Source organism: Diorhabda carinulata, chromosome 6 (assembly GCF_026250575.1).
Source record: "Diorhabda carinulata isolate Delta chromosome 6, icDioCari1.1, whole genome shotgun sequence".
NCBI lineage: Eukaryota > Metazoa > Arthropoda > Insecta > Coleoptera > Chrysomelidae > Diorhabda > Diorhabda carinulata.
The window spans coordinates 12854301-12873797 of NC_079465.1; the positions used below are offsets into that span (position 1 = coordinate 12854301).

Here is a 19497-nt window from a genome sequence, read left to right on the forward strand (position 1 = left end):
TATTCCAAAGGTAGGCCTTTTACAAATTGGTAATTGAAAAAGAAGTTGATGGTTGACATCAACATATTTAGCAAAACTCTTTTGATGTAAATATCGATATACTGGGTGAATAAGTCACAAAATCCAAAACCTAACCAGTGGGTTCAAATAAGTTCAATGATATTAGATTCGCAATGGTAGAGTGGTAGTCTTAAGACTTCATGGTCATGTTTTCGGAACAATTCATCAATGACATATACATTTTCTTTTCTGTTCATTTTAGCAATTCGTAATAGTTCAGGTCACGAAATATAGATATAAGGAGTCTGAACGGTATCGGGTTTTTCATAGTATTGATGTACACAAAAATAAATCTATATCATAGTTCTCTTTTCTGCCACTTTCTGTGTAAGTATTCAGGACGTACCGTTGTTATTATTATTATTTTATTATACATGTAAACATGCGCTAGCTCGCGAATGTTAATATTGATTAAATTACATATGAAATATTAATTTATTTATTTAAAATTAATTTTAAGAAGACAATGGGAAGGTGTTGTGCTGTTCATGGTTGTCTGAGTGGCCAAAAGACAAGTGAGAATGAATATACCAAAAGTGAGTATAACCTCAAAGTAATATTCAAAATTTATGTAATTAACAATTAACAAATAATTTTAAAATTTATGTAGTTTTTCAATATTAAAAAAATATATTTTTATTTATCTGGTGTAAAAATACAATACAAGGACGTTGAATTGCGTAGTCTGTTCTGGGACAAGAATTTAAAGCTACCAGTTTTATTTGTGAATTACACTTTAATTCAGATTTTGAAAGATGGCAGTGTATATGTGCAGAATATGAAAAAGTTCATTTGCGGAAGAAAGCCGAGCCAAAATCATATGTTACTCATGACGACAATGAAAACAATTGTAGCTTGCTATCAAATAATGATGCCTCAACTATCTCTGATATAAATGGCGATACGATAATCGATGACTGTAGCTTTAATTCTGTTGAGATAGAAACTATCGACGAAACAGTAGAGCCTGATATAGTAAATTTTGCAAACGAAAAAGATCATTAATAATTTCTTAATGATGTGAGGGCATTTCCTTGTCAAATGTTTCAATAAAAGAGCTACAGAAAAAAAAATTGAATGCAAAAAATCTCGTAAAAATTCTAAATTATATTAATAATAAAAATTATTTATCATTTTTACCTATATACATATTTAATTGGGTTTTTGAATATTTAACATGTTTTGTTTGTATCTTATATTATTTTAATAAATAACATGTTTAATAATAATTTTTCAATTATTTTTTGGTATTTTTTAAAAATATTTTAACTATCTAGTTTCTTGGAATATTTTTTTCCAGAAAGGTGTCAATAGCAACAAGACTTCCCGCGTAAGAATTTAAACGAGTACTTTTTGAAAAATGGCGCACTCTACCATTCGTTTAACATTACGTTCAGACTCATATTGTTACATGTTTTATAATTTGTTAAATTATAGTCAGGACTTTTTAAATACTATTTTGTTAATGAAACATATATCATTTACAAGATCAAAGATAAGCGGAGAAGTGCCACTGACGTTTCTACTTGACGTTCTGCTGCCACCTAGTGGTCATGTGTATGTAGTTGATATAGGAGACCATACACTAGCCATCTAATGCTATATTATGTAACACATATCTATACTTCGTGGTCTTGAAAGATTTTCATGAAACTCAACATTGAAGGCTTTTAACCAAGTAGCGCATTATCCATTACTATTAACAATGGTCCTCTTTAATTAGGAGTTAACTGTATTGTAATCCATTTTGTAAATATTTCACCGTGCTAATCTCACGACGATGACTTAAAGGAAAACATAAAACTGGCATTTTCTACAAGTCTCTACCTCCTGGTTTACGTACGCTTTCATCTACAATGAAAATACACTATCATTATTTTCTCTATATTTTCGAAGAAAACATGCTCTCAATGTTTCAATATTACCAATAAAGAGGTACCTCCAAAATAAATGATTTCCTTATTTCTCAATTCATCATTTATGGTTTTGACAGTAACATGTGACCCTAAAGATAAAAACTTTAAAACTACCTAATTCGTGTAGCTAAATATATTCTGTATTCAATGCATAACTGGCTGAAGTAACTTTATTACTAATTTTTATCAGTGTAGACATAAATTATTCTCCATGAAAGCAAAACCATCAAATGACAAGACTCAGAACCTCTATAATCAACCTTACATTAAATTACCAGTTTTCTTAGAATTTCAGGTATCATACGATAAGGAACAGGTGAAAATTAATTTTAATTTAAAGGTTAAGGACATAGGACAGTATTGTATTATTGTTTCACATGTTTATTTACTTACTTTGTAAGTTTTATAAGGTATTCCGTACCGCCATTTTGGTTCCCTCGGGTACATCCTCTGTTTTTAGTTTTAATTGAGGTCTCCGACTGAGTGTTGTTGGGAAAGTTGGAATTTTTACCTTCCTTTCTTAACAGAACATACCATTTTTACAGATATTTTCAGCGCAGTTGCCACTCTCTGAAATATATAAAGTAAATAAAAATGTCCGTAAATAGACGTTAACTTCAGTATAATACCTCCTGAACAAATGAAAGAGGTTGAAAAGGTCTTCCGTTGCTTCTTTTCCATCTCAAACTGCTCAATCAAATTCATATCAAACGTTCGTGAAATGAAGTGTTTTCCAGCCATTTTCTGAAAATAGTTACAAGTATAATCAGGCATTTGTTTGATGCAATTTTGAAAATTCTACAAAGCTTACAAGTTGATGATATTCGTACTTACCGATGTAAAATAAAATGAATAGTTAAAGCTCGCGTTAAATTCTCTTTTTACGATCACTACTATCAATTTATAAAAGCTATTACGTATATTTTGTATTTGGTCGTGTGAAAATGAATCTTATTTTGTTGTTTGGTTTCTATTGATAGAAGAAGATAGCTTGTAGAAAATATGTGTTCAAAAAATTGTAAATTGAGTCACGCGATAGGAGACCTCCACCATTTCTAATATAAGTGCTCTCTAAATACAATTAAATCTGTCATTTCAAAAACCTCTTAAGTCACTTGTTTTTTCTAAAATGCTTTTTTTACTGGAAATAGTTTCTTAAATAGAGATGCGTATTCTGGATAAAAACCCTGTAAGTCAATATATTCCTTCCTCTTTCAATAATACCGCGTGAAATACATTCATTGCATAAACATTAGTGTGACATAAGAGGTTTTTGGATGCACCACTAGATGGCAGCAGAGTTTATGACAGCTGGACGTTTTTAAAGTTGCTTTGTTTTGATTGGTTCAACAATTTTTCGTAAACCATCGCCATTAATGTCATATACGTCTTTTACTAAGTTATTTTGTGCGAAAAGTAATTTTAGATTAAATGTATTTAAATGAAACTGCAAAGTATAAAGGAATGTTATAATAAATTATAAAGTTAAAGGACAGACATATACTAATTATCGAGGATAACATATAGCTCCGAGATTTACAGGTGAAAATTGTAGGCAAGTTTACCATGAACTTTACTTTACCATAACTTATTCAATTTAAGTTTTTCTTTATTGAGGCCTATATAAACCTAATATATCTCTTATTTATTGCAGATGTAAGAATGTGAATTTGGACCAAGAAGATATGGTCTTTTACATTTCAAAAATAAACTTTTTTTAACAAAGAATGAACAGGATACATTTCTTCAAACACTTATTGATAAGTTAGAAATAAAACAGAGGCGTCCTCGAAAAGAAAATGGTACACAGAGGCAAAATGCTTTTCAATTCTATGTTTTAAAACAAACTGATAAAGTTAAAGTTTGCAAGAGAGCATCTGTCTATCTAATACAGTGCCTCCTGAAATATACCAAAAAATATACATCCTCTGCTCTCCTAGGAAAAAGGCACATTATACAAGAAAAAATATTGAATATCTTGATGCATGATTGGATGTTAAAAAAATTCATTCAATGTTTAACGAAAAATATCCAGATCTCGGTGTAAAGTACAAATTTGACTTACAATACTTTAATGAAAACTTTTCCCTCAGATTTGGTCGACACGCGTATAACTTGCTAACTTGCGAAGAACTATCAACAAAAATTTAAAAAAAAATGCAACAGGTTCGGTAGAAGCTTAGTTATTAATCCATAAAAAACGTGACAAGAAGTTTTACAACAAAATTTCATCAATTAAGATCTTTGTAAGGAATAAGATGATGTAGTAGCTTTAACATTTGATTTTATGCAAAATCTACCATTGCCTCACATACCTATGTATGTAGGGTATGAATTTGAGGTCTCGTATACACTGCGACCCAAAGGATCTATTGTGTCTCCCTTCCTTGCTGCGGTTCTGCAGGACCTAGTCTGATCAATTAATCCCACTCCTTTCAAAAAGTGTGAGTCCCAGATATTTCTCTCTATTTTCCACTTGAATACTTGCCCGTCTAGCTTGATGGGCTTGAGGTTGAGTTTTTTCTTTCTAGTGAAGGAAATTAGCTAGGTCTTGTTCGGATTGACATTTAGCACTACCGATCGATACCACCTTTTTGTATATTTGAGTCCTCTTTGAACTATGGCACAGAGTATATTCTCTAAGTATCCTTTTGCATAGATGACTATGTCGTCTGCATATCCTTGACAGGGTATGCCAAGCTATGATATGGTAACGTTATTAATTCACAGGAAATTTATGTTTATTTACTTACATAATAATTATTAATAGTTACATTACAATTGTTAAAATTCATGCCAGAGATAACTTTGTTAATCATCTGAGTCTGATTGAAAATCATGGGACTTGGACTGGCACTAGAGCTAGTACAAGGTTTTTCATTGTAATTAGGGCTAGTATAATGTTTGTTAATTTTGTTTGAAATCTGATTTCCTCTTTTTATTTTATTGGTTATGTTGTCATCTATATAACCTTCGGCAACTGTGGTTGATTTCCATCCCCCTAACTGCTTTACTGCTGTAATGTCACCTCCTGTGCTAACGCAAATGGTTGCAGATGATCTTTGGAACGAATGTCCCGTGTATAATTCGGGATTTTTTAATTTTAAAAACATAGCAATGTGCTTTCCTATAGAAGATAATTTGTTAATGCCTACTCTTTGAATAGTACATTTGTCATTTTGATAATTTAAAAATAATAATGGGCATTTAGCTTGAGATGAGCGAAGATTTATATACTTTTTGCAAATATCGTAAAATTCACCTGATACAGTAAATGATCTAGGAATCTTTGTTTTTGTGAAAGGTAAGAGCTCGATTGTAATCTTCTATATCTTCAGTTTTCATAGAATATATTCATTAGATCGGCACGCTCCCATTAGCCCCATAATTAAGGTTACCTAAAAATAATTTGATTAAATTTGTAAGTTTTAAGCTGAAAATTACGTTATTGTAAGAATACCTTTGTCATTAGATAGGTATGATCTGGCGCTTCTTTAATAAATTTACTGACTTCTTCGGGCGTAAAAGTTTTAGATTTTTTCAGTTGATGGCCCTCGGACTGACATTTTAAAAATGCCTGTAACTTCATGTAAGTCTCTAGGTGGATACTATGGTAAATATTCAATGTACTTTTCAGCATAGAATAATATGCCCACAATGATGATAACTTGTATTTTTTTGCAAGTTTAACAAAATACACTAGGATAACATTTTCAGAAAAAGATGATGTTTTTTGTGTCAGTTGCCAATCCATAAAACTTTTGTACACCGTATCATACTTACCTTTTGACTTGTTAGGTAGGAGATTTTCTGTAGCGCTAGCCGCTAATTTTAAAATGTCTGGCGGTGTATAAGACATATCTTCTAAATCTGATTCACTATTAGACATTTCTCTAATGATACCAGAGATAAGAATGTTCACACCAAATAACTCACAAACCGACTGACAGTATACTACAAATACAATGACAAGTAAATTTACAAATTGTCAAATTTGACGCAACGATTGAGTAATATTTTTATCGAACTGTCATTATTACTCAATTCTATATGGTAATGCACGGCATTACTTGATAATAATCGCATATTTAACAGATATATTAATTAATAGTTGTGGATAAAATAATTTAATATTTTAGTGGAATAAAACGCGACGTGGTTTCCTTTCAATTAATCAGCAAAAGACTGGCATGACTTTTTATTAACATAGCATGAATTACTTCACAATATTTTTAACAGTAATGCCAACTAATAAAATAAAAACATTATTGATTAATACCAACATTTTGTTTGATATCCAAACATAAACATATACTAACACCCTACTTATCAACAAAATTCAAGTATCTATTAAACCAAGTAATTTTATCAGCCTGAATTGCTTTTCAGAAAGTAGACTCTTTGTTACAACAACTGCTTGCATAACATCAGTGGATAAATACTTCATCTGTATAACCTTATTTAATATTGTTTCTCTTACAAAATGATGGCGCACATCTATATGCCTTGTTCTTTTATGATACATGGGATTGCTTGTCAAATTTATTGCGCTTTGGTTATCATTAAATACAGTTACACAAGGTACACTCCCTGTCAATTCTTCCAATAATCCCTTTAAATATATAGCTTCCTTAGTTGCCTCAGAGATTGACATATATTAAGCCTCAGTACTCGACAGCGCAACTGTCTTTTGCTTTGAGCTCAACCAGGAAATCACAGAACGATAAAGTTTGAAAGCATATCCTGTATAGGACTTACGGTCAACAGCATTACTAGCCCAATCAGCGTCCACAAAACCTTGTAGTTCTGAGTCATCTTTAGAATATCTCAATGAATAGTTAATAGTACCTTTTAAGTACCTAAGAATGTGCTTTGCACATTTCCAGTGACATTCATTGTATGAATTATTAAATTGGCTCAGAAAACTCACAGAAAAAAAAAATCTGGCCTTGTCAAAACAGATAAATACATTAGACTACCAATTAATTTCTGATAAGGTTACTTAGCTTTCTCCTCATCCGAACAGCTTTCGTCCAAATTTAGATTTAATTTGGCCTCCATTGGAGTCGTGACTGTTTTGGCATCAAGCATATTTAATTTCTTTAATAAATGATTAATATAAACTCTTTGACTTAAGATGATTACACCCTTTTTTTCATCAAAATTAATTTGCATGCCCAAACATTCTCCGATTTTACTCAAATCTTTAATTTTAAATTTGGAACTTAACTCAATTTTTAAATTATTTGCTTCTATTTCGTTGTTAGAGAAAATAAAAAAAATCGTCTACATACAGCGCAATTATTGTGATTAAATTATTTTCCCTTTTTATGTGAATACGAGGTTCAATTTTTGATTTTTCATAATTTAATTCAATTAAAACATCATTCACACGATCATTCCAAGCCTTAGATGACTGTTTTAGCCCATATATTGCCTTTTTTAGTTTCAAGCATTTATCATTCTCCGAACAAACAAGCCCTTCAGGCATTTGCATATAAACATTTTCTTTCAGGAAACCGTTAAGGAACGCTGTATGCACATCAAGATGATCAATACTTAACCCAAGCTTCACTGATAATGAAAAAAGTAATCTTAGGCTAGAATGCAGCACAACAGGAGCAAAACTTTCCTCATAATCTACATGATTTTTTTGAGAAAAACCTTTAGCTACTAATCTGGCTCTATACCTCACTACGCCTTCACAATTGACTTTCTTTTTAAACACCCACTTACATTTCACAATTCAAGCACTTGCTGGCCACTCGGCTACTTCCCAAGTATCATTTGCTTCAAAACTGTCCAGTTCATCTGACATTGCTTTCTTCCACATTTCTGCATCTGGTCTGGACAAAGCTTCTTCAACTGTGAGAGGGTCTTCTTGAAAATCATTTTCTATACACATGTAAGTCACAAAATCATCCAATCTTTTAGGTTTTGAGACTTTTTGTGAACTAAACTGCAGTATTTACTGCTTCTGCCCAGAACCTTTTAATTGGGTATCGCACAACATACAGCGAGCTCGTTCAACAATCGTTCAGTTTAGGCGTTGAGCTGAACCGTTCTGCACTGGCGTATGTGGGTTTGATTTCTGATGCAAAATACCTGTTTGTTTCAAGAAGTTTTCAAAATTATGTCCACAGTATTCACCACCATTATCACTTCTTAAAATTTCAATTTTTTTGTCCTTTTGATTTCAATGAAATTTTTAAATTATCTAAAATAACTAAAAGTTATAGTAGTTAGTAGTTGTGCCATCCATCTGGAGGTTGTCCTATCTACTCCTCTCACATCTAATGCTCTTTTGACAGCATCGTGCGCAGTATTGTCAAAGGCGCCTTCTATGTCTAAGAAGGCACATACTACCTTTTTGTTGTTCGTCAGAGAGCTCTGAATTCCACTTGTCAATTGTACCAAAGCAGGCTCTGTAGGTTTGACTTTTTGGTATGCAAATTGAAATGGATGGAGAGGTTTTCACTTCAGAATCTCTGTTCTGATATAATTGTCGACGAATTTATATTCTACGCGCTGTTGCATCTTTGGGCTGAGTATGGCGGAAGATCTTGCAATCATCTTAACGTTCCAGATTTTTATTCTAAAACAATAGTAGTATGGTCCAGATCGCAAGCGTTGTGGTTAAGATGGCATAGTCCTTAGATGGTGTGCAGTGTAACCAGTGGCGTTGATTACCACCAATTATCAATATTTTGCAAATATTATTCAGTAGTCGTAGTGTATAATTGGTGGAAGTGATGATTTACTTTTGGTGAGTCAACCAGTGGTTTTTTTATAATTATTAGAGCTTTCCATTTACATTCAATTGAATTGAGACACTCTGTTATGTAAGTATCTTATACTCAGATAATGACGTCACAGCTCAGTGAATAAAAGGAAAGAGTAATGTGAGTTAATATTCTCAATAACCACAAAAAATTCCCCATTATTATTAATGATCCAACCGTTTGTTACTCGCAGCGAAAGAAATGACATAACAATATTATTTATAAGATTATTTACATCAATAATTTAGTATTGTATACTTACTTGCTTATTTTGATGACAAGTTCTGACAACGTGATGTCCTCATTTTCACTTTCAAGATTGCTAGTGAAAACACAGTTAGATCTCACTTGTAAGACTGAGAAAGAAGGTGCACATACATAATCACATTAGTTAAGTCATCACATAATACGCTAATGAAAATACGAATTTGATTTCAAAAACAATAAATATTAGCTTAAGAAAAAAATAAACAATTAAAGAAATTATTTATATACGAATGAAAAAATTATCTGCAGTTACATCTTGAAAAATCCGGACTATTTGAAAAATTTAAACTCAAAAGATTTGTCAGCATTTATTTTAATATAAATAGGAATTGTTTTAAATATCTTTCAATGAATTTTTGTTAATTCATTCATCCAATTAATTGATTTTAATTCATCTTTTTGAAATGTAATTCATTCGAAAAATTAAAAAATCGTTTTTTAAAAATTGTTTTTCGTAAGAATTATTTATATATATATATATATATTTATATATATATATATATATATATATATATATATATATATATATATATATAAATTATATATATAAATAATATAACTACATTTATATAAACCCAAGTTAATATTCATTCACACGGCTATGCTTAACCACTAGATTTTTGACCAATGACAGCGAGCCATGTACGAGACGTGATTAAATGACGTTTATTTGTTTTTAGTTTACCAATAACAAAATTGAAGCGGTACCGGTAATTACTGTGATTTTCATTCGTGATAAAAGTTATATTGAAGTCGTATTTTAAAATTAGTCAAACTTATCCTGAAAAGTAATTATGAATAACTTTTACATCTGTGTTTACATATTTTCAGTGACAATCAGTTACAGTATTATATCTGCTGTTGCTTGTAAAGGTTGTCTGAATCTTGATGAATACAATTTTGATAAAATAATTCCTAGGTTTGAAGCTGTTTTAGTAAAATTTGACGTGGCATATCCCTATGGGGATAAACATGAAGTCTTTAATGCATTGGCTACGGAAGTTGTAGACAATAAAAATTTTATACTAGCTGAAGTTTCAATCAAAGATTATGGCGAAAAAGAAAATGAAGAATTTTCAAAAAGGTTTGGTATTAACTCCAAGGATGATTTACCAACTTTAAGACTTTTTGTTAATGGCGAAGATGAACCATTTGCATTCGAAAAAAATATTCCTTGGAATAACGAAAATTTGAAAACTTTTATTAGAGATCATAGTAACATTTATCTTGGATTACCAGGCTGTTTGGAAGAGTTTGATAAATTGGCTTTCAAGTTTGGAAATAGTAATAACAAAAAAGCGGTACTTGAGGAAGCTGAATCAGCAGCCAGTAAACTACAAACAGAGGTAAAATCATAAATATTTTTTTAAATCCAAAATAATATATATATATAAATAATATAATTTTTTTCCTGAAATATAAAATTATAATTATAAAATTAGTATATTTTGAGAACAATGAACAAGTCATATAGTGGAGGTCAACTTGTTTTTTAAAATTGATATTATTTCATGACTTTTTGTTAGTTTACCAATTAATTATTGGCTTTTTTAATTTTTCTTTTAGAAAGAACAAGAAGCTGCTAATATCTATATTAAATTCATGAATAAAGTGATCGAGGTAGGAAATTCTTTCACAGGCCAAGAAAAAAAGAGGCTGGAGAAAATATTATCAGAAGGAAAAGTGGCTGAAAAGAAGAAAAGAGAACTTTTCAATCGTCTAAATGTTCTAAAATCATTCAATCTTGAAACGAAGAAAGTTGAACTTTGATTTAAGTGGTTGTTGATTTACTTGTTGTCTTTGCCTGTTATGTATGTTTTTCTTCAATTATTCTCTTTATTACATAAGAAGTAAATAAGAGAAATGTAATTGAAGTGAGTGAATTTTCAAAACACCTTCATAACTTTTGACCCAAGTTTTCCATTACAGTTTTGAATTTTCGAATTGTGTACCAAAACATCCTCATTCTTGGTGTTTGTGAATATTTTGATGTTCAGTTTAACAATAATTTTTTGAGATGAAACTAGTTGTCTAACAATCTGAATTTAGTTGTTTGAAAACAACAAGAATTCACTAGTTTTGGTTGAGAAATATGGACGACTATAAAGTTTATGTAATAGTTCCAAAATATAGTTGAACTTTGTTGGCATATGTGTAAACAGCATGCATTAAAACCTTAATCAAATATTTATACTAAAAAAATTGAAATATTACAACAAATCGACATGTTCCCAGTCCTGAATCCTGATAGTACTTCTCGATACACATTAGTACATTTCTCATTTAAAATCTAAAGCCCTTGAATTGCTGGTAAGAAGATGTGATAGTTGAGTTAGACAGTCTATGTCTTATAGCCCATATATGGTTCATAATTACCTGGTTTTCTAATATGGTGATGGACAATACTTTGGGCGAGTACAGTGATTGATCTAATTGGATCCCTATTGAATATTGCATGTATAAACATAATCCACAACTATCACACCTGCATCAAACTTGTCAATTTTATCTCTTTGAAGGGAATAACAAGTTATAGCTGTAAGAAAACAGAAGAGGAATGCAATAGGATATAGTTAACTGTAGAGTGAAAAAATGACTTAGTAACATTCATAAAATGACGTGGCTCACAACCTTTCGACATATCAAAAGGATTGGATGAGAGTCTGTGGTGAAAAAACTCTTATCGTCAAATCCACTCCATCAAAAATAAGTTGTCTGTGTATCAAATTGTACAATATCTAATTTATAGCCTTTTAAAATTGAACAAAAAATCAAAATTGGAAAAAACTAAAAGAGGAACAAAATCATAAGCATGTAAATGGATGTTGACCATACTTTGACATCAAAAAAAGACTCAAAAAAAGTCCATGTAGTCGGACGTACTGCGTATCATTTAATACCCACATATGGTTCTCGGGATTTATGGGATTCGGGGCTGTGAACATGTTTAAATAGTAAATAGTTTCTTGATTATAATGTTTTGAGTTTTTCATTCAACTAATTATTTGTTCATATAAGTTCAGCGTAAAATTTTAATACATCAATTTATGAAATAAAAAAACCATTGGAGAAGTAATATAAAGAGAGTTTTAGAAATTTTTTTTGTTTAGTACATTATCAACGAATAATTGAGCATATAGAACTGAACTGAAACATTGATTATGATGCTACTTCAATCACTAAAAAGTTTACATATATATTGTATTCATTATGAATCAAAATTGTCTATTGTAGCCCTTTACTTTTACACTTTTACTATGTCACCAGTTATCTTTCTATTCGTTATTGACGTTATTTTTTATAAGAAAAATTGGAACTTGATTAGAACTGTTATCAGCAAATATAATTATTGAAATTGCATTTTGCAATCAAACTACAATTTTTTAGATAAATTGGAGTACAATAATTGTTTGTTGATAATATAAACAGTATTGATGAGGTAACATTGTATTTCTATTACCATTTAACTGGCTGTTGAATTTGTACACAATTCATATTGCACTGGTCCTCTGACCAGTCTTAGTGCCTTGGAATTTTGAGAGACAAAACCGATTTTTTTTAATATTTACAGTGGGGCATATTCTAACTAAAATTCAAGACATAAAAACTTTATTTATGCAAAATTGTGCTACTGAACTTACATTTTATAACTTAATATATGAAATCTATTGAAAAACAATTTTCAGAATAAAAAAAACTCTATTCTATAATATATCTATAATATGGAATCACTGTACCCTATACCCACTACAGTGGGTACAGGGGAATAATTAACTAAAAATCAGTATTGTAGTCCTAATACAGGTATTGTCTGTTTCTTTGTTCCTCCACACTTTAACGGTTATAGTAATACTCTATCAATATCTTGGATGTCATATAAATAACAGGATGAACATATCTACGTTAAAACACACTTAAAAAAAAAGGAGGCGGTTTTTGTGTCCCACTTCCCAAGGTATTAGTACTACTTCTTCAAGGTACAAGCCTTTTAGCGAAATAAGCGGACATTCTCAGAGTAGATGCTCTGCTGTTAGCATAGCTTGCTCGCAGAATTTGCAGCTGTCTTCTGACATGTCTATCGTCTTAAGGTTATGTTTGACGAAACAGTGACCTGTCAGAAGATCGACCACCAGTTTGGTGTCGTTTCTGATCATCACGAATAGTTGTTCAAACTTCTTATCTAATATGGTTATGAATCTTTTAGATTATCTTAAGCCTGGAGTGTTTCTCCAGTTAGACATTGCCTGGTATACCAAGATGGCCTGGTAACCACTTTAGTGCTACTTTGTTTTGTTAGCTAGGGATTTTAGAGCTTGTTCACACTCCCACCTAGTTTGGACGTGCACTCAATAACTTTCAGCGCCCTCAAGGCTGCTTGTCTATCTGAGAGACTCTGAACGTACTTTTTAGAGAGGTTTATATCCAAACAATCCCGGGTAACAGTTACATCATTAATCATTTTTCAGATAGAGTTGCTAGCAATTAACAGATGTATAATTGCTAGTAACTTTATAGCAGGCGGTAGATAATTCCTTGAAGCACTTATTTGGTACCAACACCTTTTTTTACCACTGGTGACCTTACTACTTTGTTTTGTTCCTTTTAGTGTCAAAACTTTTGCTGATTTCTGAACCGTCACTGTCGCAGTCTCTTCCAAATTGTATATTCGTGTTCCATCGGCAAATTTTTCCTGCCGACTTATTACTTTATGTAAATTATCAAAAAAATTATTGACATTGTATTGATTCAAGGATGGAACTCGTGCCAAATTACAGATCTTAATGAAATATTATCCATTCTTTGCCCGCAGTCTGATTCACCTCACAAGACGCTGGAATTTTCAATTTATTTATCGTATCTTAGTTTTCGACACTCAGTAAGAGACAAACTATAAAACATTCGAGAACATTTAATCAAATACTTTGTTTGTAATAAAAAAGACGTCCTGTTATAACAATTTTTACATGAAAATATTAATTACATCCTACCTCGCTAAAGTTTGAAGACTCAATACTTCAAAAATTCTTTTGCCACGGATCTTTCACTGCGACCATTCACTACCGCCTGTACCACTCCCTTCATTACATCCCCTGTAAAAGTTCCTCGATTAGTTTTTCTTGGAGGCATTGTTTAACTAAGAACTATTTTAATGTCTTTTATAAGACACGTTTGTTGCCCTCAATGAAAATGAACGTTAGTGTATTCTAGTTAGATTAAAAGTTCAGAAATGTGTTTTCTATGTTAAGATTTGAGTTACGAAAAGAAAATGTGTAGATAAAGAAATGATTATTCAGTTTCTAGATAGCATTTTAATCTCAATACTTACGGTACAGTAGAAAAAACTATTTACCAACGCAATATAGAATATTTTGCTAAAAAATTGATCATTAATAAATTTCCTCAATAAAAAAAACGATGTCACAGTGGAGAAACTCCTATTACATATATTCCTATATTCGAATACGAATACGTAACGTTGTAATAAGTAAATGGAATTTTTTTGGTGAAGAAATCCATCAGAATCCAAGAGAATTCAATATCAAACACTAATGAGTAATAATAAATAATTAAAGACCTAGAGCAGTACAATGGTAAGCCTCAAAATCCAAAAGTGGAGATATTAAAGTTTTGAAAAAAACCTGTAAAAAATTAGGTTTAATGTACATATTTCAAATTTTGTTAATATATAATGTCAACAAGGGAAACAGATTAGCAACTATTATAAAAAATGTTTTTTCACAATAAAATAGAATTTATTTTAGAAAAAATGTGTCCTAACATGTTTTAGCTTAAACTAAATATAAGTATTGCATTTTATTTAATATTTGTATGCGATTTAAATATGAAAATAACAAAACTAGATAAAATAAAAGAGAAAAAAGTGGTCAGTTTGTTACTAGCAATAATTATATCGTCTCTACCTTGCTTCTGGAGTGTGATGGACATAAAAGAGTATTAATCAAAATCCTAATCTCAAATTTCATTTAATATTTTGTGCCTAGCTTATCAATGAAAATAAAGCTTTACGAAAGTCAGCTGATCTGTTTAGCCAAAAGTAACTAGATTTCTCTATAAAAGTGTAACTTGCACGCAATAAATGAAATCAAACTTACAATGTTGCAAGTGCGAGATCTTCCCTGAAACAATCCGCTGAATTTAATCTGCTTATGCTTTTGATCAAGAAATATTCATCTAAAGCGTCACGCTACATTTAATTGAGTATAAAATGCGTGGTAGGCTGACTGTATATAAGGCAATAATGTTTTTACATTTTTTCTGCAATTTTTAATGGCTCGTATTTAAGTTTAATATCTGACAAACTCATCATTGCAGGTCTAGGAAAAATGAACTCGAATTTTCTGATTTAAAAAGAAAACTGTAAGTTCCTTCAAATTCTTGTCAGGAAAACGATATTTTTTGTTGATATTAGTAGAGGTTGAAAAGAATAAAAATCTTTTTGAGTCATTTTTGTAACCATAGGGTTTGTTTGTTTGCTTTTTCAATAATATCTAGCCAACCTTCTGGTGAATAAATAACGGGTGCTCGGAGTCGGCGTTTTTCAATAAAAGCAAATTCTCTGTCTGATGGCATAACGGAATGACCGATAACAAGAAAGTGATATGTGATTTTTTTAAACTTTTTTTCTTTTACTAACTGCAACCAAAATGCAATCATCTGCCAGTTCTAGTTCTAACCTAGACAGTTATCAGTAAAAATAACAAGTTCATTACAATTTGATTTGGTTCATCGCTACAGAAGTAACTTCATCCGCCTCGCGCTTAGCCTTGTCTTTGGTCCTTGAATACATGTATCGTTCTCATTTGTACAGTCGTGAATTCCTAGGTTATAAAGCCATATTTTTCGGCAGTAAAATGCAGTACCAGTTGTTAATTTTGGTAAGGCCACTTTGTTGCAAATCAGAAGACATTACTATTTTTTTAGTGCGTTTGTTTACTTCACTTTTAAAGAATTTTTGCATTGCGTTTGCTCGAACCTGGCGCAGGCTCAAATATGTAGTTAGCTCATTTTCTAGCTTTGTATTATGACTTTCTTTTGCCGCCTTTATTTTAATGTCCGTCTCATCGCAAGATAATTTGTTCTTTATACCAGGGCACATAAAAACCTGAAAACCTGTATAGTAAATTTATCTATATTTTTGACTGCTGGCTTTGATATTTGATTGTCAATAGTGAGTTTTTACAGACTGAATTTGTTCATCCGAATATCTATTGAGTCTATTATTGTGTTTACTACGTCTATCAGGTTCAGGAACCATAGCCCATTCTACCGTCATTTTAAGAATTCTTTCAACTCTTACCCGAGATTTCTGAAGACTGTGAACATACAAAAATTCGGTTTTGCATACTTTTATTTCCTCGTCTCCCATATTAATTAAATAATCTGCAGTAAACTTTCTTCTGGAAACATTATTTTTTTGTTTTTTCTTGTATGACCTTATTTTATTTTTAACTCGTGTACAACCAAAAATATATATATATATATATATATATATATATATATATATATATATATATATATATATATATATATATATATATATATAAGCGGTTTTTTATTGGGAAAGTGGCAAGAAAACACCAAAGTGGACTAACTTAAATATATTTTCCGAGCTTTCGAATACTTATGTATTCATCGTCTGGAAATAATTAAGATTTTTGATATTGTTAATGCTTGTAAGAATTTTAAACTCATAGAACTCAAAATTCAATATTCAAATTGACTTTGATAGAAATTTCAATTAATCAAAATTTGATGTTTGAAAGGCATTGATGAAAAGATTGATTGTAGCGGGAATTGAACAGTGAACCTTGTATAATTGAATTATTTATAAGATTGCGATAGTAGGTTTATTGTTTTACATAACCATAATTCCTTGTTTTAGATCTATGCTTATCATAAACTTTTACTGGACTTACATACATGTACATCCAATAATGAAAGATAAAAACAATGAATGTAGAAACAGAAAATTTTTAACATACTCTTTAAAAACGCTAGAAAATAATATGTACCAATTTAGAGCTACATTATGTCAGATTTAGTATTCGATTCTGATTATTACCATTCTCTAAAAACAAATATTTTTTTTCTTTTGTTTATAATAAATGTTATATTTTATCAAATTATCTTATTATTTACTTATTTATCCTGACTTACACTACAAAGTCAAAATAAATGTGGATCAGAATCATACGGAAGTAGTAGTCATAGAGGCGGTTCAGGCAGACACAGACATCCGGTCCAGCCGCTCTGACCGCAGCGCTAACCGCAAGTCGAAAGCAGCGATAACAGCGTTTACTATACTACGTGTAAACCTTCTAATTAAGATACATTAATTAATCAATTTATTTAATTAAACAATTTAATTGCGGTGGAACTGAAAGTTTAGACTTTTGTGTTTGAAGGATTTTGATAATTTTAGCACATCGCGCGTCAAGCATCGTAGATAATGAAGGTCTTTCGTGACAGTAAGATCCGCATTCGATAATGAATATACTTAATTGTCCGCTCTGTATATAAAATAAATATACATTTATCATGCAAACTGTGGGTATAATGAATTATATTCCGCCTTGTCTGGCCTGTATGATAACGGCGAAAAGGGTGTAGTTACTAGATTATCCAGGTCGTCGAAAAAGTTACTAAACACTCTGTATAAATAATATTAAGAATTGTGCATTTGTTGTTGAAGTGTATAAAAATTATTTTATCACAAAGCCACAAAGGACGATAAAAACAAACAGGTGTGTGTGAAGAGGAGCCATTCTGAAGCATGTTTAAAAAGGTAAGTCACTTTGTTAGGCATTCACAAGTATTTAACGCTTTTACTATTTATGTATCGTAATATTGTAAGATCCGAGGAGAGCCGCGAGCAAGGGTTGATAGAGAATTATGAGATCTTATTGTTCGATCGATCGTAAAATATAAAAAAAGAATATTTTAACACTCTGTATATAAATTATAACTCTTGTATCATTCGAAAAAATGTAAAAATATAGCGAAAGTGATAACAATATATACGTATTTATCATGTTTGAAAAAATATACCTTTTGTGATTTTTTCATTCGAAATAAAACTATGGTCAAAAGTTGATGCCTTGAATCTTCAGCTTGCTAATAATCCATTTTTGTGGTTTTCACTTCCGTATGACTTTGCAGCACACAGAAATGCAGTTTTTGTTTCAAGGGCAGCCTAGAAATGATATTTTAAATTTTAAAATTAATCTTTTACAAAGATAACGGTTGCGATTTATATAAAGCATTTTGTTTTTCAAAACAGGAACGCTAAAAGAAACGTTATCATATTCTAGGTTTTATGAACAGTTTACTTCAAAAAGGAAATTCGTTGTTGCTATGGTGATTACTTCCAACGAGATTATCATGCAAACTGTGGGTATAATGAATTATATTCCGCCTTGTCTGGCCTGTATGATAACGGCGAAAAGGGTGTAGTTACTAGATTATCCAGGTCGTCGAAAAAGTTACTAAACACTCTGTATAAATAATATTAAGAATTGTGCATTTGTTGTTGAAGTGTATAAAAATTATTTTATCACAAAGCCACAAAGGACGATAAGACCAACGGTCCGTGCTGAAAAACACTTTATTCGGGTCGACGAAGTGAAAGTAGACCGTGTCTTTTTGGAAAAACAAACAGGTGCGTGTGAACAGGAGCCATTCTGAAGCATGTTTAAAAAGGTAAGTCACTTTGTTAGGCATTCACAAGTATTTAACGCTTTTACTATTTATGTATCGAATATGTCTAATAAAATAATATTTTTACTGTCAACGGCTACAGAACCATTACACACACAGTTGTAGTGAGATTAGTGGTGTAGTTTATTTTAAAGGTACATGGTGGGGCAACGGCAATAGAGTCGGAGTAATAGAGATTTTTACACCTCCTAAACAATAGGTAATAAAATTTTTGTTATTTATGAAAAATATAGTTTCTCCTACTAACAATCCTAACAAGACAGCCTTGACGATTCGATATAAAATCGAGAAGCAACATCATCCAATTACTGGTAAAACTAACGTTTTATCAAAATTTACTATTTTTCTTGGTCTTCGCGATATTTTTTCTGAATTCCGTGAAAGTGTGTTTTTAACATATCTATTGAGGAATGAGTGTCTAAAAACCTCTCTCGAAACATATCTAACCGCAAGTCGAAAGCAGTGACAACAGCGTTTACTATACTACGTGTAAACCTTCTAATTAAGATACATTAATTAATCAATTTATTTAATTAAACAATTTAATTGCGGTGGAACTGAAAGTTTTAGACTTTTGTGTTTGAAGGATTTTGATAATTTTAGCAAAAAATGTTACGAATAATCACCTATTATATAATTTTGCATACAAGGTGGTAAAAAGTTTTTAGAAATTATGTAGTAATAGTTGATACAATATTTTTTCGAAAAAAATATTCCGAGACCTTCCTTGGCTA

The 19497-nt window shown here is 30.9% G+C and overlaps 1 protein-coding gene and 1 long non-coding RNA gene across 3 annotated transcripts; one reads left to right on the forward strand and one right to left on the reverse strand.

Annotated features, from left to right (window-relative positions):
- Positions 1-1504: 1504 nt before the first annotated feature.
- LOC130895117 (uncharacterized) lies at positions 1505-5899 on the reverse strand. Of its 2 annotated transcripts, XR_009059432.1 has the most exons (5): positions 5760-5879; positions 5239-5374; positions 2606-2720; positions 2370-2546; positions 1505-1911 (listed from the first exon to the last, which is right to left on the reverse strand). It is a non-coding gene; the product is annotated as an uncharacterized LOC130895117 (long non-coding RNA). The 2 variants fall into 2 exon arrangements; XR_009059433.1 differs by having other exon boundaries at positions 2606-5374; positions 5760-5899.
- A 3752-nt stretch (positions 5900-9651) lies between these two features.
- Positions 9652-12121, forward strand: LOC130895865 (protein windbeutel). Its single transcript, XM_057803441.1, has 2 exons — positions 9652-10371; positions 10592-12121. Exons 1-2 carry the CDS (start codon positions 9820-9822, stop codon positions 10793-10795), a joined length of 756 nt encoding a protein of 251 aa, XP_057659424.1. The 5' UTR covers positions 9652-9819; the 3' UTR covers positions 10796-12121.
- The last annotated feature ends 7376 nt before the right edge of the window (positions 12122-19497 follow it).

Coding starts and splice junctions, on each gene's coding strand:
- LOC130895865 (XM_057803441.1), top strand. CDS start 9,820: ATGAATAACTTTTACATCTGTGTTTACATATTTTCAGTGACAATCAGT. Junction 10,372..10,591: donor CCAGTAAACTACAAACAGAG/GTAAAATCATAA, acceptor TTTTTCTTTTAG/AAAGAACAAGAAGCTGCTAA.